This window comes from Thamnophis sirtalis, unplaced genomic scaffold (assembly GCF_051295495.1).
Source record: "Thamnophis sirtalis isolate CommonGarterSnake01/CBP01778 unplaced genomic scaffold, rThaSir2_p1.2 scaffold_3, whole genome shotgun sequence".
Lineage (NCBI taxonomy): Eukaryota > Metazoa > Chordata > Lepidosauria > Squamata > Natricidae > Thamnophis > Thamnophis sirtalis.
In genome coordinates this window covers 122,824,874-122,848,062 of record NW_028261383.1, presented here as the reverse complement: position 1 = coordinate 122,848,062, position 23,189 = coordinate 122,824,874, and the positions used below count along the sequence as shown (strand labels likewise).

Genomic DNA, 23,189 nt, shown 5'->3' with positions numbered 1-23,189 from the left:
TTATGAAACTTTTAACAATATTTGAAAGATTGCTACAATAGAATTCAAGTGTACATTTTAGTACATCAGCTTTTTCTCTGCTTTATTTCCAGAAAACAGTGATCACTAAAGCTCTCAGGAGAAAAAAAATGGCAGAATTAAATCATGATTCTCAAAGCTCATGAAGCTTCCTTTAACTTGAAACCTACTGGCTGGGAATTCTGGAAGATGCAGTCCCAAACTCATTTCAAACCCCAGTCTGAAGGAGGTTATCAGCTCTCAGAATCTTGCTCTTACCGAGCAATCCTCACGCAGAGTCTGAATACAACCCGAGTTATCATTCTGGACACAGCAGCCAGAGTGACGTTCTTTCTCCCTTTCTTTCTGAATCAGTTTCTCAATCTGTTGGTCCTTCCGGATACAGGGGGAGAACTTGGCTCCCAGATGGATCAAGTCAATCTGAAATAGAAAGTGGCAGTGTGAAAAACATTCAAGAAACAAGGATTTTGCCATATAATGTCTCCTTCCACCCCCATCCCAGTGAATGGTGGAGGACTTTGGTAAAAGCTATGCACACTGAGATGACTCAAAGGGCTAAGCTGCATGCTTCCTTTTATTACCTTTGTGTAGGGGTCCTCAAACTATGGTCCACAGGCTGGATATGGTCCGCAGAAGCCATTAATGTGGCCCATGCAGCACCATGAGGCTGCCCCCCACATCAACCCCCCCCCACCTTCTGGAGGCCGAGGAGACCAAAAACGGAATGCACGGAGGTCTCAGGAGGCCAAAATCAGGCCCGTTTATGGGTGGCAGTGGTACTGAAGACCAAGGAGACCAAAATGGGACAGGTGGAGGCCTCGGGAGGCCAAAAATGGCCCCATTTCTGGGTGGCAGAGAGATACTGGAGGCCAAGGCCAAAAACGAGCCTAGAGCGGTCTAATTTTTCATGTGGTCCAGATGGTGATCACATGGGACACTGGAGTACAAATTTCTGATGGGAATAATGAGCAACCTGTGAGCACCATACAGCTCCCCTCCATTTTTTGAACCTGTAGAACCTCCAAAATCACACTACTAAAATCTGATGACAAGTTAGTACAGCTTGATTGTTGAGAACAGAATCTGTTTAGTTGTAGTGTAGCAACATCTAAAGCAGTGTTTCTCAATCATGGCGACTTTAAGTCCTGTGGACTTCAACTCTGGCTGGGGGATTCTGGGAGTTGAAGTCCACAGGACTTAAAGTCACCAAGGTTGAGAAAAAAGAAAAAAAGAAAAAAAGGAAAGGCAGCCTTTACCGAACTCGGGCCAATCCAGAAATTCTCCTGTTGGCTGTATTTCACACTTTCATACACGCCTTTGTTTCGTAGTACCTGCAAAATAGGGATGAAATTCCAAGGTCAAAGAAATAACTTGTATATCAAGGTACATGCACTCTACATGGGGCTTCCCCTGAACAGTACTCGAAGACTGCAGTTGGTCCAGAATGCAGCCGCGCGAGCGATAATGGATGTACCTAGATACACCCATGTTACACCTATCCTCCGCGAGCTGCACTGGCTCCCCATTGGTCTCCGGACACGCTTCAAGATGGTAGTCGTTATTTTTAAAGCCCTACATGGTTTAGGACCTGGCTATCTGAGAGACCGCCTCCTGCCATTCACCTCCCAAAGACCGATTAGATCACACAGATTGGGCCTCCTCCAGGTACCATTGGCGGGTCAATGTCGGCTGGCGACCCCCCGGGGGAGGGCCTTCTCTGTTGCTGCCCCGGCCCTATGGAATGATCTCCCCGTAGAGATCCGGACCCTCACTACTCTTCCGGCCTTCCGTAAAGCCACTAAGACCTGGCTGTTCTGGCAGGCCTGGGGCTGTTGATCAGCATCCAGCCCCATTTTAAGTGTTTATATGTTGTGTATTTTTAAAATGATTATATTTCTATTTTTAATATTTCTATTTTTAATTTTTAATCCCTTGGGTCCCCTGGGAGTGGGCGGCATACAAATACCAATAAACTGGAAAACTGAAACAGATTAAATGGGCCCTTTTCCCTATAAGGGCAAATGGTAGATGTCAGCGGGAGTGGCTTTCTGAGTGCGTCACATTTTCAAACCTTTCACAAAAAGATGCGGGTTTCATAGCAAATTGAAGGAGACTTATTCAAGGGAAACTATTGCAAATCTTGTTTTTTGGGGAGGTAACCTGCATTTGAAGCTACAGTCTTGCTTTTTTTTTCCTGGATAGCAACAGCAATAGTGCTTAGACTTATATACTACTTCACAGCCCTCTCTAAGCAGTTTTACAGAGTCAGAGTATTGCTCCCAACAATCTGCCTCCTCATTTTAATGACCTCAGGAGGATGAAAAGCTGGGTCAACCTTGAGCCTGTGAGACTTGAACTGCCAAGCAGCCAGCAGTCAGAAGAAGTAGCCTGCAATACTGCATTCTAATCACTGTGCCACCTAGACTGCACTAAAGAATATTAGCCCAATTATCTCCTTGTTTATATTGCTGAAAGTATGCAAATCTTGGTTTCTCTGGCTGCAGATTTTAAGTTTTTGGCATTGGGCCAATTAGCACCATTCAACACAGAATATTATTTGCTAGAGGACTCTGAAGATTTTCAGGACGTTCTGTTTGGGTCTGCTAGATGTATGGAAAATACTTGATAAGATCTACATTGAGAGGGAGTCAGTTTCCAGGTCCAGTTTGACCTGCTGTTTTGAACTTTCAAGTCCCAAGAGTTTAAATCCAGGATGTCTCCCTCAGGCAGCCTTCTCCAGATCCAATGGAGCTATAGATTTCCCAGCTGACCCAGCTATGGGCAATTCTGACCCGGAGTTCTGAGAACAATAGTTCCAGTGTATTTGTAGGGAAACTGATTAAGAAAGGCTAGTTTAGATCATTAGACAAGAGTCCTGCTCCCAATGTCAGCATTGCTTGAACTGACTGAATGCCAGTCCATTGCCTGGCTGATACAAAGAGCAATGCATGACTAGTTCAATAGATTAGATTATTATTTTTTAATTCTTAAAGTATTAGTTAAGAACCATGTTGTTCTATTGGGCATTTGGGTTGCATTTTACTTCAAAAATCTTCATTTGTAATTAATATGTAATGGTTACATATGCTGACTTTATTTTCAATAGTTTACATTGTACTGTTAGTCCTTGTTTAATGACCACAATTGGGGATATCTCAGTTGTTAAATGATGTGGTCACTACGTGAAACCGTGGCTGTACTTACGATCTTACTTTAGCTTTCCTTTGCTTTACTGATCTACAAAGGACATACATGTGAGGATCAGTCGCAAAGTTACTTGTTTTATCGCAGTAGTAATCGGGAATGGTCACTAAATGAAGTAATCAATAAACGAGCATTAATTATATACCAAGATATCTTTTAAATAGTAGCTGGCCACCCGGAGGTTTTTAAAAGATGGGGTAGAAAAGATGTTCACATTTTCATATTTCATGGAAATCACCAAGTAAGCAGTACTGAAATATAATCAGACTCACTAATTCTGTTTTCGCATGCTGAGCAAAGCCGATTGGAGCAAATCCGTAAGTGCAAATGATAAGTAGAGTGATGATGATGTGGACAAATGTGATCCAGTATGTAAAATAAGGCCTGTTTCAGAAAAAACAGAAAGAAAGAGTGGTGAAAAGTGTCAGAAACCAGAAAAAATCTGTAGATAAATCTCAGTCTGATACTCTTTGTTAAGAAAGAGACTAACTAATTAACTAACCGTAACATTTAGACTTATCTACCGCTTCACAGTGCTTTAAAGCCCTGTCTAAGCTGTTTACAAAGTTAGCATATTGCCCCCAATAATCTGGCTCTCTATTTTACCGACCTCAGAAGGATGGAAGGCCTTAAACCTTAAATAGGTCAGGATCGAACCTGGCAGTCAGCAAAATTAAGTCTGCAATACTAACTGCAGTTAGACTGCACTGCTCCGCCACTACTACATCTAAATATTTAGAAAGCTTGGCTAATTCAGTAAGTATATGATCCACAAAAGACAATGAATATGCAGCATTCAGGACACAAGATGGAAGAGAATACAAAACGACAGATAACTTCTCCAGACAAAATATTCCCTTCTCCAATTGAAATACACTCCTTGCCCAGCTACAAATAGATCGTTTATTTCTGCTATGGATTGAACACACTTTGGAGTGACTTAATTATGGATGTGTTGCATTTTTATCTTACTTGTTCTCTGAGTTCAAAGAGCCATTTAAAAGGGAGTTCATCCCCCTAGCAATCCAGCTGGGAAGGTTGGACTGCAAGAAAACGACTAATCCATAGTCACCCTGGAGCTTTGGTGGTCTGCTGCTACCTGTGGCTCTCTGTGATCTCCAGCTGCGACCGTACCACACTGCTGACGCTCCGACGATATGTTCTGTTCAGCCAGTTGCCCACCACTCCCAACCCATAGTAGCGCTTCTTGCGGTCAAGGGCAAAGTGCTTCACCCTGGAAGCAATCCGAGTGCCCCTCTTGGGAGCAGAAGCTGTTTTTGAGAAGCTTTTGAGGGCAACAGCTCCCCCAGGCCTGCAGAACAAGAAAGGACATATTTGAAAACTCAGCATGAGTTGGACAGCACAGCAGCAGATACATGTCAAATTTATTCCAGGATTCTAAGAATTGTCTTCTGCAAATGTTACTTGATCTCACTAAATGTGTATGGCTTTGAAGCATCATGGGCCCCCAAGCAATAATAGGAGGTAGTCCTCAACTTATAACAGTTCAGTGACTGTTTAAGGTGACAATGGCACTGAAAAAAGTGACTTTTGACCAATTTTCACACTTATGACTGTTGCTACATCCCCATGGTCACCTGATTTACATTCAGATACTTGACTACTAGTTCATATTTAGGACAGTTCCAGTTCCAGTTCATGTGACCATCTTCTAACAAGCAAAGTCAATGTGGAAGCCAAATTCACTTAACAATCTTGTTGCTAATTTAACAACTGCAGTTGACTCACTTAACAACTGCGGCAAGAAAAATCGCAAAATGGGGCAAAACCCACTTAACAAATTTTTCACTTAGCGACGTTCTGGGCTCCATTGTGATTGTAAGTCGAGGACCATCTGTAACTGGTTCTCTTTTTGCCACCTCCCACCCCAACATATTTTCTGTTACAATGACTACTTTATGCAGAGAAAGGTAAGAAAATCAATAGGAGGAGTTGATTAAGTTTAATCTCAAACATAATTTTTTTTCTGGAAAATCATAAGCTGACCGAGATTTAAGTGTCTTGTTTGATTCTTCAGTGCATAGTTACTTATTTGAATTTTTAATAGCATCTTTCCTCTCCTCCACCCTGTTTGCATTAGTCTTTTCTAACTTGCAGCTGTCACCTTCTCTAGCTAAAGATAAAGGTTCCCCTGCACATGCGTGCTAATCATTCCCGACTCTAGGGGGCAGTGCTCATCTCAGTTTCTAAGCTGAGAAGCCAGTGCTGTCTGAAGACGTCTCTGTGGTCATGTGGCCAGCATGACTAAACACTGAAGGCGCACGGAACGCTGCTACCTTCCCACCAAAGGTGTTTCCTATTTTTCTACTTGTATTTTTACATGCTTTCAAATTGCTAGGTTGGCAGAAGCTGGGACAAGTAACGGGAGCTCACTCCATTACACAGCGCTAGGGATTCGAACCGCTGAACTGCCGATCTTCTGATCAATAAGCTCAACGTCTTTGCCACTTAGATGCATTACTACTTAGATGCAAGACACGGAATTAGCACTGTCTCCAACAGGGGTCCCCAAACCCCGGTCTGTGGACCAGTATCAAGCTGTGGCATGCCAGCAACCAGGCCACACAAACAAGTGAAGTCCCATAGGTGGGATGCAGGCAGCCCATAAAATTACACTCCCTCTGGTCTGCGGAAAAACCATCCTCCATGGAAACAGTCTCTGGTGCCCAAAAGGTTGGTGGCTACTGGTCTACAATTCTTAGATGTAAATGTCTTCAGCATTTAAGACAAACAATTCAAGTGGCCAATCTTGTTTCAAAAGGCTAGTTCCCTGCTTCATTTCCTCCTGTTCCAAAGCTTTCACTTTCTGAGCAGAGAGATATTGATACCATTTTAAGCTACTTAAAATGGTCTTTGCAAGAAAAGTAATATTTATATTCATAATAGATATGTTGTCTCCATCCTTCAAATACTTGTCAGGATGACGTACTTTATAAAACCTTAAAAGTGCAAGACATGTTATCTATAATTCAGTCCTGAAGCAGCAGAAACCAGGAGTTGAGTTTATAGTTCACTGGCAGATAAATTGTTGTTGACAAATGGAAGCACCTTATTTTAGGATTGTTTTAAAAGTCTTGCTGTGGCAAAGTAGCCTTTACAGAAAGAAGAATCCAAAACAAGAGTGTCATAGAAGAAACGTTTTTTTTCTCTCTTTGGAAAGCTTTGTTTCCAGGATATTGTGGCAACAATGGCTCACAGTTGGTGATATGAATCGCCAGGGTATATTTCCTATGAACAGGAGGCTATGTCTCTCCTGCATCAGTCCAAATGGGTCTCTGAGACTCACTGGAAAGGTTGGTCGGCCTCAGGTGACTTGCCGTCTTCTTGTAAGGGAAGCCCACGGTAGCCAGCAGAGAGAGGTGGGGATTCAAATACATCATCTTGCATGGAGCACATCTCCTCATGTGCGTCAACCTGTAAGAAAGGGGAATTGTTCTTCATGGCCCCATTTGTATACCTTGTTCAGAGAGGGATCCAGTCATTCTGGCAAACACCATTGTTACCTTATATATCTAATTATGCACACCTTCATAACACCTGATAGAAAAAAGCAGCAAACACAAATGGCCTGCTGGATTATGGATTACTGCCCAGTACTGTGTTTTATGTAGGGATAGATATTGCATTTCTTTATAAATGTCCCATCAAACCACCCACCCCAGATATGATGAGGCTGCAGCTGCCAGAATTTCCAGGCAAATGGAATATGAGAGAGAGAGAGAGAGAGAGAGAGAGAGAGTAGATAGATAGATAGATAGATAGATAGATAGATAGATAGATAGATAGATAGATAGATAGATAGTGTATGACAAGCAAAGGAAAGATGAAAGGAAGCGAGGGAGGGAGAAATCATTACAGTCAAAAGCTAGCCAGAGATTCTAATACAGTAGAAGGGCTGGCTTTGTTTTTTTTAATGGCAGGTTTAGTTTGTAATCAATAGAAATTCACATCATCAAAAAGGAGTTTAATGTAGGGCATTAGAAGACAATTTATTTTGCATCTAAACATACAATCAATGCTCCGCTTACGTTTGCCTGACAGATCAAGCCATAATATACTCAGCTAACATTAAGCAAATTGCCCTCGCTAGCTATTCCCAGGGTAAGCTTCATTGGCAATCTGTAGCAGTGGTAGGCTGAGGAATTTGGGGAGTTGATGTCCACATATCTTAAAAGTTGTCCAGATTGAGAAACACTGATCTGTAGAAACTTAGTTTCCATAAATGTAAGTTAAAATTCAAATTCATTATTTGTGAATGGAATAAAATGGAAGGGAAGGCAGGAGTGTGAGCGGAATCAATCTATGGGAAAAGTTGGGTGGAGGGAGAATTAAGCATGTGATATATATATATATATATATATATATATATATATATATATATATATATATATATATATATATATATATATATATATATATATATATATATATATATATATATATATATATAATACCATGGACAAGTAAGCATCTTCTTTCATTCATGCTCAGTCTTCCCCTTTGCCCCACGCACATACACAAAGTTCACATGCAATCCATCACTTACAGGCTGTGAACTCAGCATTTAGCATTTTGTTTGATCCAGGATCCCTGGCTTATTCTCTGCAGCACTACCCATAATCTGCTAGCCATGCTCGTTTACAAGAAGAACCAGTGGATGGGATCGTGCACATTCACATGTACGTTTTAGCAAAACTTAGCAAGCCATATGAATAATGCAATATAAAAGGAACATAAAGAAATTAGTCAGTATAGCACAGTGGACCCTTCTAATGTTTTCTGAGCACAGAATATTACACATCAATAGTGCCTTTGCCAAACAAATAATGCTTCACACTAGAGAGTGAAGCACTACTAGGAACATGGCCAGGCAAAAGTAGTTCCCTCATCCAATGTGTTGAAGGAGCCTTACCTTCACACAGTGAGAGCCCCTGCCGCACAGCTCTTTCCCACGTCATTCATGTTGTATCAGAAACACCCCTTTGTCACCAGTTATTTTTAAATTGGGACAATGCTAGCTGCAGAATGTCCTGGATCTATCTCCCCTCCCCATTTGCTAGATAAATTCCCCTGGGCAAAGGACATGTCCAGGCATGCCTAGATTAAAAGCAACCCAAATATTTATATTCCAGCTGTTTTTCTTGTGACATGTCCTAATGCTACGGCTACAATAGAAACCAAGTAGAAATCAATAGGAATTCAAGGCAAGCGTGGGTCAGTTTAAATCATCCACTTTGGAAGCTTACCTAGAAGAGCACTGTTGGTGAACTTGTTTTGCCTCCTTTAAATTCATGGTGAAAAGGCAATATCTTTCAGCAAGGAATATTTCAACAATAATAAAATATTCAAGTTCCGAAAAGTTTATGTAGCTAAATAGCACTTAGCACTTACCGCTTCATAGTGCTTTACAGCACTACTCTCTAAGTAGTTTACAGAGTCAGCCTATTTCCCCCAACAATCTGGGTCTTTTACCCACCTCAGAAGGATGGAAGGCTGAGTCAACCTTGAGCCTGGTGAGATTTGAAGCGCAGCTAGTAGTCAGCTGAAGTAGCCTGCAGTACTGCACTCTAACCACTGCATCACCTTGGCTCTTATCAGCACAAATATGGTATATTTTAATTAATAGAGACTATGTTTTATTTTATTTTGAAATGTAATTGATCTTATTACCCTTTTTGCCTAGCCTGAGGAATGATCTTACTCACACATGGGGGCTGTTGAGTCTACATGCCTATTTATTTCTTGCATGAAAAAAAGAAATATCTGAAAAAAAACCCAATCCTGTTCCAGAAGAGCAGTCCCAGGGGCTGCATTCTCATGAATGGGTGAGACAATCATGAATGGTTTAACATATCCAACTTAAAAAATTGATATATAAGCAATAGTAAAATTGCTAGATCTGAGCTGGAAAGATGGCATCAAAGACTTACAAACTTTCAAAATCTCTTTTGCCTGGCAGCCTATTTCATTTCACAGGGCTGGAGGTTCAGCTTCTCTCAGGATCATCAGAAGACACCAAGTGTGACCACTTGGCTTGAAACAAAGGCTTGCTTTGAAATGGCGCAAGGATTTTTAATGTATGGGTGGCGCAGCATCACAAACTGAAAAAAGCAGGAACGGAGGGAGACTCAGTAAACAAGAGAGAAAGCTTTCGAAATCCATGGAAGGAGTGATACAGAGCTGTCAGAGCAGAGGAGGAGAATGTAACAGGAAGGCCATGGAACCATGCTTGCCTTACTGAAGAAGGAAGAGTCAAGTGTATCCATGCCATCCACCACATCATCGTCCATGAAGCTAGGATACATAAAGCTCCGTTTGTTGCCTTTGCGTTTTTGCACTGAAGGATCCAGAACGGAACGCCCCTATTGTAAGAAACAAATTGGAATAGTGAATGGTCAGGTTCAAAACATTCGCTGTTAATGATTCAGGATATTATCAGCAGCTTCAACTCCAACTGGAGTTACTGGGATATGACCAGCCCTGAAGTTGCCTTCCACATGGGGAGATGCCTGCTAAGAGGAAGGCACAAGATTTGACACATGAATAAATACTCTGAAGCAGAGGTGGGTTGCTCCTGGTTCAGCCTGGATCAGGCAAAACAGTAGTAGTGGCAGTGGGAGGCTCTGCCCACCTGCCCAGACACTTCTGCGCATAAGTGTCACACATGCACCCAAACCAGCAGTAAAAAAATTGGCAACCCACCATTGTTCTGAAGCTATATCCAAATAGGTTTGAGCTATAGTTTAAGCCAAGATAGCTACAAGGTTCATTTCAGCAAATCTCTGTTTTGTGGCACAGTTTGTTGGGTATAAGCCAATAATATTAATATTGGTTCCAATTATGAAGTAGTTGGTTTTACATAGCATCCACCTTCCAGCCAAATGTTGTTAAATCTTTTTCTCCATTCTTTTTCTGTGCTGTACAATAGCTCCCTCTGGTGATGCTTCTATTCAGATGTTCTGAATTGAGCATATGCTTTTACTTCTAATGTGCACCTGTTTGGGTTTCCAAGGGAAATATACCGTCATTGTGTGCCTATTTGTGTGCTCACCAAACACAGCTTCCTTTTGATCGTGACCATTCTCAGGACAACCTACTTCATACCCCTCAACTTTAGAAAGCTTGGAATATGAAAATCATCTAAGTCTGTCAAGGTAACTTTCATGGATTCACTGAATTCCAGAGTTCAAATACAAGCTTAGAAGGAACAGCATAACAAAATATAACATATAACTTTTTCAAAAGCAAAGTAACTGATTCTCCAATCTCGCTGAAATAAGGATTTTATGTGAAGTCTCAGAAAAAAATCACCCACAGGAACTGTGAAGTAGGAGAATCCAGAAAAAAATATAAATGCCCTCCCACACAATATAACTGCAGACACATTTCTCCGAAATAGGAAAATTACTTGGAGAAATAATTGCAAACTGGGATTTAATATATTTTGTAGTTCAGATTTGAATTGCAATCCTATATATCCACAATTTTTTTCCTTCTCCGGAATACTAGTGTTGCTGTTGGTGAGCAGAAAGGTAAGGAAGCAGCACATATCACATCCTAGACACCATTATCTAAACAAGTAAAGAACTGAAGCTCAGAGCTTTACCACAAAACTAGAACTCACTCTGATAATTGCTGCAGCTGCCTTAAAGCTCATATGGGCCACGGATTCCCTTTTCCGGCGGGGCAGGCGGGCATAGCCTGACCGTGCACTACCTAATGATGCTAAGGACACAACGCCAGGAGTCAGAGGGGGAAGGACAGGATGTGGGGTTCGTGGACGATCCACTTCATCTGGATGCCTGAAGGGACGGCCTCGGGCCAAAGGGTCTACAATCTGAAAGGATAAAACAATTGAAGCAATTAGTTTCGTACTCAGTGCTGAAATGGAACAGGAATATTGCTTTAAATTTTAAATGTATCAACCATGGGATGGTGCCTTAGACAAATGTTTGATTCCCCTTCCGTCAAAGGATTTCCTCTGACTGACATCTCCCTGCTCCGTTTTAATCATTATTTTCCTCATCATCTGATATAGAGTCCTTTTAAACAGAGGATGTTTCTCTCTGAGAATGTGGCCAACCATAACCCCTTTAAGTTTCCTCATAGATTTAGGATCAACTCCTTCATTATGCAAAAGGAGGCCATCACCTCAGTTGCAAATGAGTTGGGACAATACCAGGTAATTTCCTCCACAGCCTTAAGCTGGCCTCCCAAACAGCTAGATGACTTGTGTAGATAGAGGGGTGCCATCTTGTTCTTCACCTCAGATAATCCGATAATATTTCCTCTGACTGACTGTGGATTCCCAGACCCTGAGGTGAAGTTTGTTATTACCCAATACCAGACTTTTTCACTTGACAGTGAGCTGAACTTGGAGACCTTCAAAAAATAAAGTTCTGACTTTCTGGTGGCCCTTTTCCCTCAAGCTGTACATCCAAGAGGAATTTATAACTTCTTTTCCACAGCCAAATCTAGTACAACTGTTTGTTGGCATTACTGACTCTCTTATGCAATGATACCTACCTTGGGCATTTTTGTCGGCTTTGGAGATTCTGTGCCTTGGAAAGAAGGCACCTCCTGGCTGTTCACTTCTATTTCCTTGTAGGCAGGTTTAAGTTTTCCATAGCGCAGGCTGCAGTGCTGAAGGCTCTTGAGCTGCCAACTCTGCTGCTTTCCATCCCAGTCATTGCTGACGCCAAACCACTGAGCTGTTCCTCTTGAGTGTAGCAAAGAGGAAACAAACACCATAAGATAACCATGGCTTCACAAGCAACGTCAAGTCTTTAGGAAAGCAACTGAGGGCATCTAATCCATCCAGGCCCAAACGTTTATCTAGCTTTGCTTCCAGGAATGGCTGATCTATGGATGTGTTTTAGCAGATGGAAGGGGTGGGAGGATTGTAGGGGACACTTTTAAAGCTGACATTTTAAAGCTGACAGAATAAACATGAAGAATCGTGGATATACCGTATTTTTCGGAGTATAAGACGTACCGGAGTCTAAAGCGCACCAAGATTTTGAAGAGGCAAATTTTAAAAAAAGTATTTGCACTCTGCGGCCCTCCCCAAGTATGTCCCATTTTTTGCAAAAACGTTTCTGTTTTTCCCCCCAAAAACAATAGAGTATGCATAGCCTTTAGGAGGCTTGTAGAGTACTCCTCGGGGCTGGGGGGCAAAAACGAGCAAAAGACGGTATGTTTTTCGCTCATTTTTGCCCTCCCAATCCCCAGGACCACCCTGGAAGCCTCCTAAAGGTTATGCATGGCCACCTTTGCAAAGGGGGTGGGGTTTGGGGAGGCTAAAAATGCTGTATTCTGTGTATAAAAGTACCCAGATTTTCACCCTCCTTTTTGGTTGAAAAAAATGCGTCTTATACTCCGAAAAATACAGTATTCAATTTTTTTCATCAACTCTTCAAAATATGTTTAAGGGGAAAAAAATAAATGGGATGTAGTCTGTGGTTAAGTCACACCAATTTGATGGTGGGGCTAAGCCACTTTTTATGGATTATATTTTCTTCTGCTTATTTTCCTTTTCAGCGTCTGGAAATTATTATGGCTCTGTTCTATGGAAAAAGCCATTGTCATGCTTAACAATTGATGCAGAGAAGGAATAACAGCACAACTACCTCACATACAGGTTTTCCTTGACTTACAACCATTTGTTTAAGGATGGTTCTAAATTTCCACAGCCTCAGAAAAAGTGACTTTTGACCTGTCCTTGAAGTTGCAACCCTTGCATGATCCCTGAAGTCACGTGATCACAATTTGGGCAATTGAGCAACTAGCTTGCATTTATAATGGCTGCAGCATATTGCAGTCATTGAGAACTTCTCAGCAAGCTTCCAATAAGAAAAGTCAACTGCGGATGTCAGATTCACTTAATGACCACATGATTCATATAAGGACCATGCAATCTGCTTAATGGCCATGATGAATTTGCTTAGCGACTATGATAAAAATTGCCATAAAATTAGGTTTTATCATGTGGACTCATTTAATGACCATATGGCCTAGCAATTAAAATCCCAATTGTGGAAGTAAGTTGAGATCTGACTATAATGTAAAATAGCTCACAAGAAATAGTTGACATTTTATCAGTCTTATTTCCCCTTCTTTGACACAGGTCTCAGTTTTGAGCAAGCCCAAGTTAGAGCACTGGCTAATATTTTAAAACAATAGCAATAGTACTTAGACTTATATACCACTTCACAGTGCTTTACAGCCCTCTCTAAGCTGTTTTATGGAGTCGACATATTGCCTCCAACAACCTCATTTTATCGACCTTGGAAGGATGGAAGGCTGAGTCAACCTTAAGCTGTGAGAATTGAACTGCTGGCAGTCAGCAGAATTAGGCTGCAGTACTGCATTCTAACCACTGAACTACCACACCTCTTAAAGCGCTGATTGCAAACATAATGACATTCAGTTAAACTGGGAGCTTATACATTCTCAAGAGGAAAGTGTGCGTAGTGTACTGATGAATTCAATGAGTCTTAAGTTCATCTACCAGACAGTGAGTTTCAAAAATAGCTACCCAGCTTTTTTAATGTTACTAACAGCGCAGCAAGCAAAATCAAGCACTCACAGACTCACAAATTATCCTCAGCTGTCGTTTATATTTCATATTCATATTACTATTGATTTGTTTTTAAATGATGTAAGCTGCCCAGAGTCATTATTATGAGATGGGCAGCTGAATAAATATAAGAAATCAGACAAATAAATAATAATAAGTTAACACGTTAGGATAAAGTTTTCCTTACTTGCGAATGCTCTGGGACAATGAGGTTTGTCTATGCAAGGCGGGATGTCTTTCAAAGTTGCTGTCCCCTCTCTTCAATCTCGATTCTTGGAGGCTCACGCTTTTTTGGAGAGCTGGATTTTTTTTCAGAAGCTAAAAAGAGACATTGAGGTCATCAGCAAAGGGGATGGGGAGGACGGATTGATCCACAGCCCAATCAACTAGCCACACAAATTATGAATTCTCAAGAAATCAGACTCCCTGATCAGGGAGGGATCAGAATCTTCCTCCAGTTCATGGCTAGATAAGCTGGGAGAGTTAATTAGTCAGACATAGATATCTGTGTGAGGGTAAAATGGTACATAGATCAAATTACACACTTGCCTCTGAGCAGTTTATAACCTAGGGACAAGTAAAAGAGAAAAGGAAAAAATGCAATGGAATAAGGGATGGGATGGATGAAATGTTCTACTCCCGGAAGTGCAACATTCACAAAAAGTCTCTGTAGAATACCAAAGAAATGGCTGGAGCTTACAAAAGATTTTTCCTTCTACTGTGCTTATATGATCTGTTCTTCCTTGTCACTAGCTAGTGAGTACATACAGTAGAATAGATACCGCTTTTAAATGGGGCGATATAGCAGGTCAATGTAATAAAAGCTAAGGTAATTCAACTGGCTAATTATATTAAAGATTATTACTATAATGGTTTTTTGGAAGACAATCCATCTAAAGACAGATTGTCTGGATTCAGGAATTTTTTTTACTGAAATGTTAACAATTCTGATCAACGAGATCCAATTTAGCTTGAACTTCTAGCAACCACCTTATAAGGAGAGAACACCGCAGTATATTTGCATGTTTGAATATTGCAGCCAGAAGATGTGAACACTTGATACACTCTTATTAGACAACTTACATCCAGTCTCTCATCTTCCTCTTTCAGGGAAGGTTCAGCAGAAGGTGATAGACACAAAAGATCCTGGCTGAAGTAGACAATCTAGAATGGGTGGAGATGGCATGGTTGTTTTTGTAGGTCACCAAGATTAAAACTTGACCGCAGCTCCTGTTTTACCATTAGATCTTTCAGCAACATATGAAGCTGGGGAGCACTGTATCCTTCTGCACAAAGATTGAGAGTTAGGAGCACTGGATTTCAGTGGTCCCACTCCCTTCTCGGTGTGAATGTGTTAACACTAGTCTATGATGGTGGAGTTGAACAACGAACCAGTAAACAATCCATGATCATTCCCATATGGGAGATGAAAGCCAGTTCTTTGAGACTCAAAACAAAGGCTAATATCAGACTGCTTTCAAGAGTGAAACAGATCATAAGGAGCATTTGGGAAGTGTTTTACAGTACCTGGCTTTTAAATACCAAAGTCAGCTTTGTGCTTGAAACAGCATGTTTTGTTTTTTTGAAGCAATTTTTTTGCACTACTGTAATGTACAATTATAAGAGACACCTCTTCAATTAGCACATAACAGTGGAATTCTCACAGTTAATAGACATTTATGGCTCTCAGTAATTCATACCACTGTTTGGCTGCTTTCCTCTTCAGACTTCACTGGTGGGATCATGATAGAGAGGTTGGGGGGCTTCTTGCTCTGAAGTCGACTGCTGCTGGTGCTAGAACGGCTGCTTCCATTTTTATCACTGTCTGCCATCTTGGATCAGAAGGTATTAGTCTACCTGTAATGAGGGAAGAAGCAAGGAATTTAAAACTGAGCGCTCTCTCATGTTCATTTGATTAAAGGCAATCTTCCCCACATTTAAAGACATCCTCCTTATAAACTTCCAACCATCATCCCCAATCACCAGAGGGAAAGCAGTCCCAACATACTTTGAAAGCTCTAATTTGGGGAAAGAAGACTTAAGGAGGGGGGTGGAGCAACAACTACTGCTGGTTTCAGGGAGGTAGAACAGCTTGTTAATGTGCAAAGGATTAATTAATGAAAGTTTTGATTTGCAGGTCTGCAACTCTAGGTGTCTAAAAACAGGTAAACAATATTGGAACAATATAAAAACTCTAAGGACACTCAGGCAAAAAGCCAATTAACAATAAGGCAAAACCACAAGTACACCATTTTCACCATCCAGCTCGGGATTTAGACACGCAACCAGAAGGCATTGATTAATCAATATTTATTTATTTTAATTCATTTCTACCCTGCCTTCCTAAAATTACTAAGCTAGTAAGGGGGATTTCAAAAGAATGGTACAGGTAGTCCTCACTTAATGACAGCCTTGTTTAGCAACTGTTCAAAGTTATGAGGGTGCTAAAAAGTAATTTTATGGCTGCTCCTCACAATTACTACTGTCATAGCATCCCTGCAGTCATGTGACTGGTGGCATTTACCAATGTCACAGCATCCCACAATTACATGATCTCCATCTGTGAGCTTCACAGTCAGCTTCTAGACTGTGGAAGGAGTTCTGGAGGTATTCAGTACTGCAGGCAAACTCTGCCCACTGCCTGAAGTTCGATCTTGATTCAGGGTTGAGTCAAGGTTGATTCAGCTTTCCATCCTTCTGAGGTAGGTAAAATGAGGACCCAGACTATTGGGGGCAATATACTGACATTGTAAACCACCCAGAGAGGGCTGTAAAAGACTATGGGGCAACATACAAGTGTTATTGCTAGTCTAACAAGCAGTCAATGGAGAAACCAGCAGAAAAAAAATGCAAATTGTGGTCACTTGGTATCTCACTTAACAACAGGCCTGCCAATCCCAATTGTCTCTTTAAATGAAGACTACCTTTAAAGCTAATATGTGTGGTATTATTTTGCATATTTTCAGGAAATTGTGTTTAACTAGAATGGGAAATACTTCAGATTTCATATTACAGGCCAGTATTTCTATATGAGGATATAGGACCGATGTCTGTACAGTGGATTAAAAACTTTTTCTAAACGGAATGGAGAACCAAACATTAATGGGGTCTTAGGTATAAGCAGTTTGGACATGAAACAGAAATTGTCAGGAGGGGCACATCATTCCATTCTCTTTTTATAAAAATATTTTCAAGTTTTGGAGCTCTGCTTAGAAATGATGACAGGAAGCCAAGTGAAATAGTTTGGGAGCCTGATTTTTAGTAACCTCAGAAGTTACTGACCCTTTTCCTAAACTGGTAATGCCTGCAAAATAAACTATTTAAAAAAAAGATGTTCAAACTATCTGGGTGTATTTAAAACTATTTCTGTCCTTGTATTCCTTCAGATCAACTTTAAAGGCATTGTTCTCTTTAAACCTGTCCTTGTGAATGCTGAAAGTTTTTCCCCAAAGGCCTCGGCAGTCTTATTTCATTTTATATTAATTATCCCTAGATGCAGAGACAATTCTTGTACAGAAACCCGTTGATCGTTTGAAGTTTGCATCTCCTCAAGGGACTATGCCTTTAATCCAAATGTTTAAGTCAATTCTTTCACGCCGTTTTTAAAAACAGTTCAGTTGTTCACTGATTTCCAGAAAGAGCCCCGGAAATGAACTTTTTGTAAGATTTGGATTCAGATTGGAATCAAAGCTGGTAGCTTCAAAAACAGTCCATTCCCCAAGTAGACTTTTCCAACCCTATCAAAGCAATCATCCTAAACCTGTTTACACAAGGGGCCTTCAAGGATTAAAGGTAATAATTCTGACCTATTCACACTGACCAGCAGTTGTATCATTCTCTGCAGGAAGAAGGAAGCTTCAGAGAGTCATACAAGGGACAGAACACAAACAGATGAGATTTTACAATTGCTGGATGGATCATCTAGGGTTTGTAGTGCCACTTATGTGACCTCATCAGCTTTACTACCGGAGCTATTTAGGTTAGACTGCCTCAGCCTTTTGACCTATTAATACTACCATGGGAAAAGCTAACCGCTCCTAACAGCTTACACAATGGTTAAATAATATCTTACATATAACATGTAGATGGTGACTCAATTATTATATACATCAGATCACATAACGGGAATCTCAAAGACTCCATAAAAAATAGCATCTATTTTTGTTCATGCAGTCCTTCATGAGATCAATGTTGTGTCTTATATCTAAGAGAGAATTTTCCCCACCTTATAACCAACTACTCATATTCTAATATGATAAGAATAATCTCTTACAAAAGCTCCAAGAAAGGTATGGTACACCAATGCCTTTAACAGCATTAAAGAGCCATGTCCTTACCTGAGCTGCAATGGCAATATATCAGCAACTTGGGGCAAAAGATAAAAAGATCATCAAGTCAAGCTTGATTGGTGACCTTACATACGGCTTGGTGTAGTTTTCCTGGTGGTGTTATATTACTGGGCAATGTTGTGGAAAAATGTCGCTGCCTCATTCCAGGTTTATTTCTAATCTGGTTTATACCACTGAGGTTGGTTAGTGGTTTCCCATCCTAGTACTAATAAGCTCTGCTCATATTCCAAGCCCGACAAAGGTCAGCCAGGGGTTTCAACTCAATGAGGTCAAGTCACTATTATTTATATTTATATTATAATCAATGTCATCTAAAAGGACCCTGAAGTCCTTCTTCTCTGTAGAAGTAGCACCTGTCTTCTGGAATGAGGTTCTCCCAAGATCTGGATGGCCCTCACTCTATTATTGTTTAGAAGAAACATGAAGACTATCTATCCACTCTGTCATTCTTGCCATATTTTGTCTTCTCCCCCCCCACTCTCTTGGTAATTAGTTTTATTGTCATTTTCTTGGTTTCATTATTGTGAACCCTCCCCCCCCCGAATAATTAGAGTTGGGTAACATTCAAGTTTCATAGATGAATGAATGAATCTACAGAAATTCTGAATTCACCCTTAAGTCAAAAGGCAAGGCATTTTAAAAAAAAGATTTTGAAAAACTGAGACAAATAGCGGTATGAAAAGAGTCCTTACTAACAGCAAATATATAGTTAACCATTCACCCAAGGAGTCTAAAAGATCTCTCATAGGAAACTGCTGGTCTTTAGAAAAAGATACACAAATATTACCAAACTGCCTTCTATATAGAGGGTTTAAGGTGTCCTATGTAGCAACTATTTTTAAAAAGGGATTTGCAGTTTGGGTAAATTGCTTAACTCTGATTCTAGATAATTTACTGGATTTATTAAACATAAAATGATCTAATATTTAAACAAGCATGTTGTTTGAGAAAGCACAGTGATTCTTGTCTCAGTAATCATTCAGGGACCTTGCATGAAAGAAACGTGATGCCCATCATAAATCAGCTGTGGAATTCACTTCTTGAAGATGTAGTGATGGCATAAATTTAAAATATTTTACAGACATGAATGTTAAGATTTATTATCTTTACATTGACAAAAATCCAGTTGATTATTGCATGAAATTAGATGCTGGATCTAATCCAATAAATTTAAGAATGGTGTGAGGAAAATAGGAGGAGGGGGGAATGTGGGATATGTTCATTGCCATAAATTATTTGTAAAAATAATAAAGGCACAAAATAAGTAAGTACCGTATTTTTCAGAGTATAAGACACACCTTTTTCCCTCAAAAAAGAGGCTGAAAATCTGGGTGAGTCTTATACACTGAATACAGCATTTTTTGCCTCCTGAAACCCCGCCCCCTTCACCAAAATGGCCATGCATAACCTCTAGGAAGCTTTTAGAGAGCTCCTGGGGGCTGGGGAGGGCAGAAATGAGCAGCCCGTTTTTTTGCTCAATTTTACCCCTCCCAGCCCCCAGGAGCACTCTATAAGCTTGCTAAATGCTATCCATGCCCCCACTTTTTTTTTACGAAAAATGGGCCTGTTTTTGTGAAAAATGGGCCTTTTTTGCTTGTTTTGGCCCCACCTCCAGGAGCACTCTGCAAGCTCCCTAAAGGCTATTCATGCCTTTTGGGGAGGGGGGGGGAAACGGGCCTGTTTTCGCGAAAAATGGGCCATTTTTGGGAGGTTTGCAGAGTGCAAAAACTTTTTTTAAAAAAATTCCTCTTCAAAGCCTTGCTGCGTCTTATACTCTGGTGCGTCTTATACTCCGAAAAATACGGTAAGTAAGTCAGCAAGTAAATAATGAACAAACAAACGAATGATTCTGTTGGATGCCGGATCAAGAAAGCTACAATTCCAGTATACCCAGAGGACACAAGTTTGAAACTGTTTCTCCATTTGGTTCTAGCAGATGGAAAGGCCTATGGATTAGAAGGAAATGGTACATATCCATTCATAAGTGCTTAACCAACACTGTGCTAATGCTCAGAAAATAGTCCAATATCAACATCTTAAAAATGGATTGCAATAACTCAAGTCACTCTACATGGGGCTGCCCTTAAAGACTACCCAGAAGCTGAAACTAACCCAGAGTGATGTGGCACACTTGGATACCCCATGCTTCACCTGAATATTACTACTGTTGCGGGAGCTGTAATGGCTTCCAGCTGCTCTCGGGATGATTTTTAGTGATTTTTTTTAGTGATTTTATTGAAATTTGTAGGCCGCCCTTTTCCCTGAGGGGACTCAGGGCGGCTCACATAAAATCGGGGAAGGGGAGATACAGACAATAACAAAGACACATATAATAAAAACAGTAACCAACATGCATTCATCATTCGGGGGGGGGCAACTATCTTCATCCCCAGGCCTGACGGGCTAGCCAGTTCTTCAAGGCTGCGCGGAAGGCCTGGACGGTGGTGAGGGTACGAATCTCCACGGGGAGTTCGTTCCAAAGGGTCGGGGCGACTACTGAGAAGGCCCTCCTCCTTGTAGTTGCCAGCCGACACTGGCTGGCCGATGGAATACGGAGGAGGCCCAATCTGTGTGATCTTATTGGTCGCAGGGAGGTAATTGGCAGAAGGCGGTCTCTCAAGTATCCAGATCCACTACCATGTAGGGCTTTATGGGTGATTAACAGCACCTTGAAGCGCATCCGGAAGTCGACAGGTAGCCAGCGCAGCTCGCGGAGGATAGGTGTAATGTGGGTGAACCGCGGTGCACCCACTATCGCTCGCGCGGCCGCGTTCTGCACTAGCTGAAGACGCCGGATGCTCTTCAAGGGCAGCCCCATGTAGAGCACATTGCAGTATTCCAGCCTAGAGGTCACGAGGGCCCGAGTGACTGTTGTGAGTGCCTCCCGATTCAGGTAGGGTCGCAACTGGCGCACCAGGCGTACCTGGGCGAATGCCCCCCTAGCCACAGCCGTCAAATGGTGGTCGAATGATAGCTGTGGATCTAGGAGGACTCCCAAGTTGCGGACCCTCTCTGAGGGGTATAAAGTTTGGCCCCCCAGCCTGAGAGATGGAATATTGGTGGAATCCTTGGGAGGGAAACACAACAGCCACTCGGTCTTTTCTGGGTTGAGCACAAGCTTGTTAGCCCTCATCCAGTCCATAACCGCCTCCAGACCCCGGTTCATCACGTCTGCCGCTTCATTGAGTTGGCACGGGGCGGACAGATACAGTTGAGTATCGTCCGCATATTGATGGTATCTAATCCCGTGCCTGCGGATGATCTCTCCCAGCGGTTTCATGTAGATGTTGAATAGTAGGGGGGATAAGACCGAGCCCTGAGGCACCCCATATGTTAGGGGCCTAGGGGACGATCTCTGCCCCCCCACTAACACCGACTGCGACCTGTCCGAGAGGTAGGAAGAGAACCACCGCAACACGGTGCCTCCCACCCCCACCTCCCGCAGTCGTCGCAGAAGGATACCATGGTCGATGGTATCGAAAGCCGCTGAGAGGTCAAGGAGAACCAGGATGGAGGAATGTCCTCCATCTCTGGCTCTCCATAGATCATCAGTCAATGCGACCAAAGCGGTTTCAGTGCTGTAACCGGGTCTGAAGCCTGACTGGAAGGGGTCGGGATGCAATTCAGAGTGCTGGTTATCAGCTTTAACGTAGAGGGGCAGGCTACCTGGGGACCAGTTCTCCCTGAGGATATCCACCCATCCTACTATATTAGATAAGAGTGAGAACAGTCCAAGTCCCCTGCTTTCAATGTTGTCATATGTTGGGACCTTGGAGATTTGCATTGTGAATGGCAATCCCAGCCCTTGGAAGGGGCATGGGACAACTCGCTGTGGGACAATTTGATTTAATTATTTAAACTAATTATAAAACTTATCTTAATTTTTGACATTTACATTTCATTTTCGTCCTCTGTTTACTTCCTTTCTTTAATGATTCTATTACCCCATTTCTTTAATATTAGTATAACGTTTTTAAAAAGGTTTTTATTAAATAAACATTAAAAAGGTTGGACATAGTGTGATATTTCTGGCATAGTCATTTCCATAGAGTTCTTAGATTTTACAACAATAGCAGTTTACATCCATTACATAGGTATGTGCAATCAGTCAAATTACCTACCCACTAATCCCTTTTGTTATATAGTTACTATCAGTACATATACATATCCAATTCCTACCTATCATATAATATTAATACCATATTTCCAATTCTTAACTTATCTGTGTTTTTCTGTCACCACCTTTTCCCCTCGTCTCTAGCTATTGGTACCATTTGTCCCAGATTTCATGATTCCATCTCATCTTGTCCTTGAACTCTAGAGTCACTCTGTCCATTTCTGTGCATGTTAGTATCTTATTTATTATTTCTTGTTCCGAGGCAATACTAGTATAACTCTTGTCCCCTGGCGAGTTGGCCACAGCGAGCAAAGTTGTCTTTTTAGTTTTCTAGAAGTCTGGGAAGGCTGGCTCTTCTCTCTTCCCCCACAACAAACATTGGGCTAGTATGGAGGCTGAGCTGAGGGGATGATTGGTTTGGGGGTTGGGGGAAAGGATAGTTTTGATTTTAACAAAACCAGAAAAAGTATGGGTCTGTGTCCTAAATTAGGCTTGAAAGAACAGACAGAGGTTTTTGCGTGATCAGCCCAATTTGCATTCATATAATAAAATCATTTTTGGATTAAAGATGTGATTAAAGACGACCATTCTTTAGTTCTAAATGTGTTTTTTCACTCAAACCATACCCCTAACTTCAGTGTTATTTTGCTTTTACCAAACCATGTCTGCAATATAGAAGATAGGGTGGTCAGATAAAATGATACTTCTTTAAAAAGATATTTAATTCCCAATGTGGATGTGGCAAACGTGATGCGCCATTGTGGTAAAACATGTCCCTCCTGTTTTACTCTTGCAGGACAAGCTTAAGCAATAACAAAGTTACATACTCCCTGGCAAAAGTGTGTATTTATTTTCCTGTTCTTCAGACATACCAAGTTCCAGCAAATGCATTTTTAAAAAT

General features: G+C 41.3%; 1 protein-coding gene across 1 annotated transcript in view; it reads right to left on the bottom strand.

The window, feature by feature from the left end:
• RHBDF2 (rhomboid 5 homolog 2) overlaps positions 1 to 23,189 on the bottom strand; it is a 97,387-nt gene that overhangs the window by 18,065 nt on the left and 56,133 nt on the right. The window contains exons 2-11 of the mRNA XM_087709880.1: positions 15,523 to 15,679; positions 14,010 to 14,140; positions 11,770 to 11,962; positions 10,868 to 11,080; positions 9,477 to 9,605; positions 6,530 to 6,657; positions 4,322 to 4,534; positions 3,495 to 3,606; positions 1,275 to 1,349; positions 277 to 438 (exon numbers count right to left, since the gene is read on the bottom strand). Coding sequence (XP_087566006.1) covers positions 277 to 438; positions 1,275 to 1,349; positions 3,495 to 3,606; positions 4,322 to 4,534; positions 6,530 to 6,657; positions 9,477 to 9,605; positions 10,868 to 11,080; positions 11,770 to 11,962; positions 14,010 to 14,140; positions 15,523 to 15,654 — 1,488 coding nt within the window. The 5' untranslated portion in view covers positions 15,655 to 15,679. The remainder of the gene's footprint in view (positions 1 to 276; positions 439 to 1,274; positions 1,350 to 3,494; positions 3,607 to 4,321; positions 4,535 to 6,529; positions 6,658 to 9,476; positions 9,606 to 10,867; positions 11,081 to 11,769; positions 11,963 to 14,009; positions 14,141 to 15,522; positions 15,680 to 23,189) is intronic.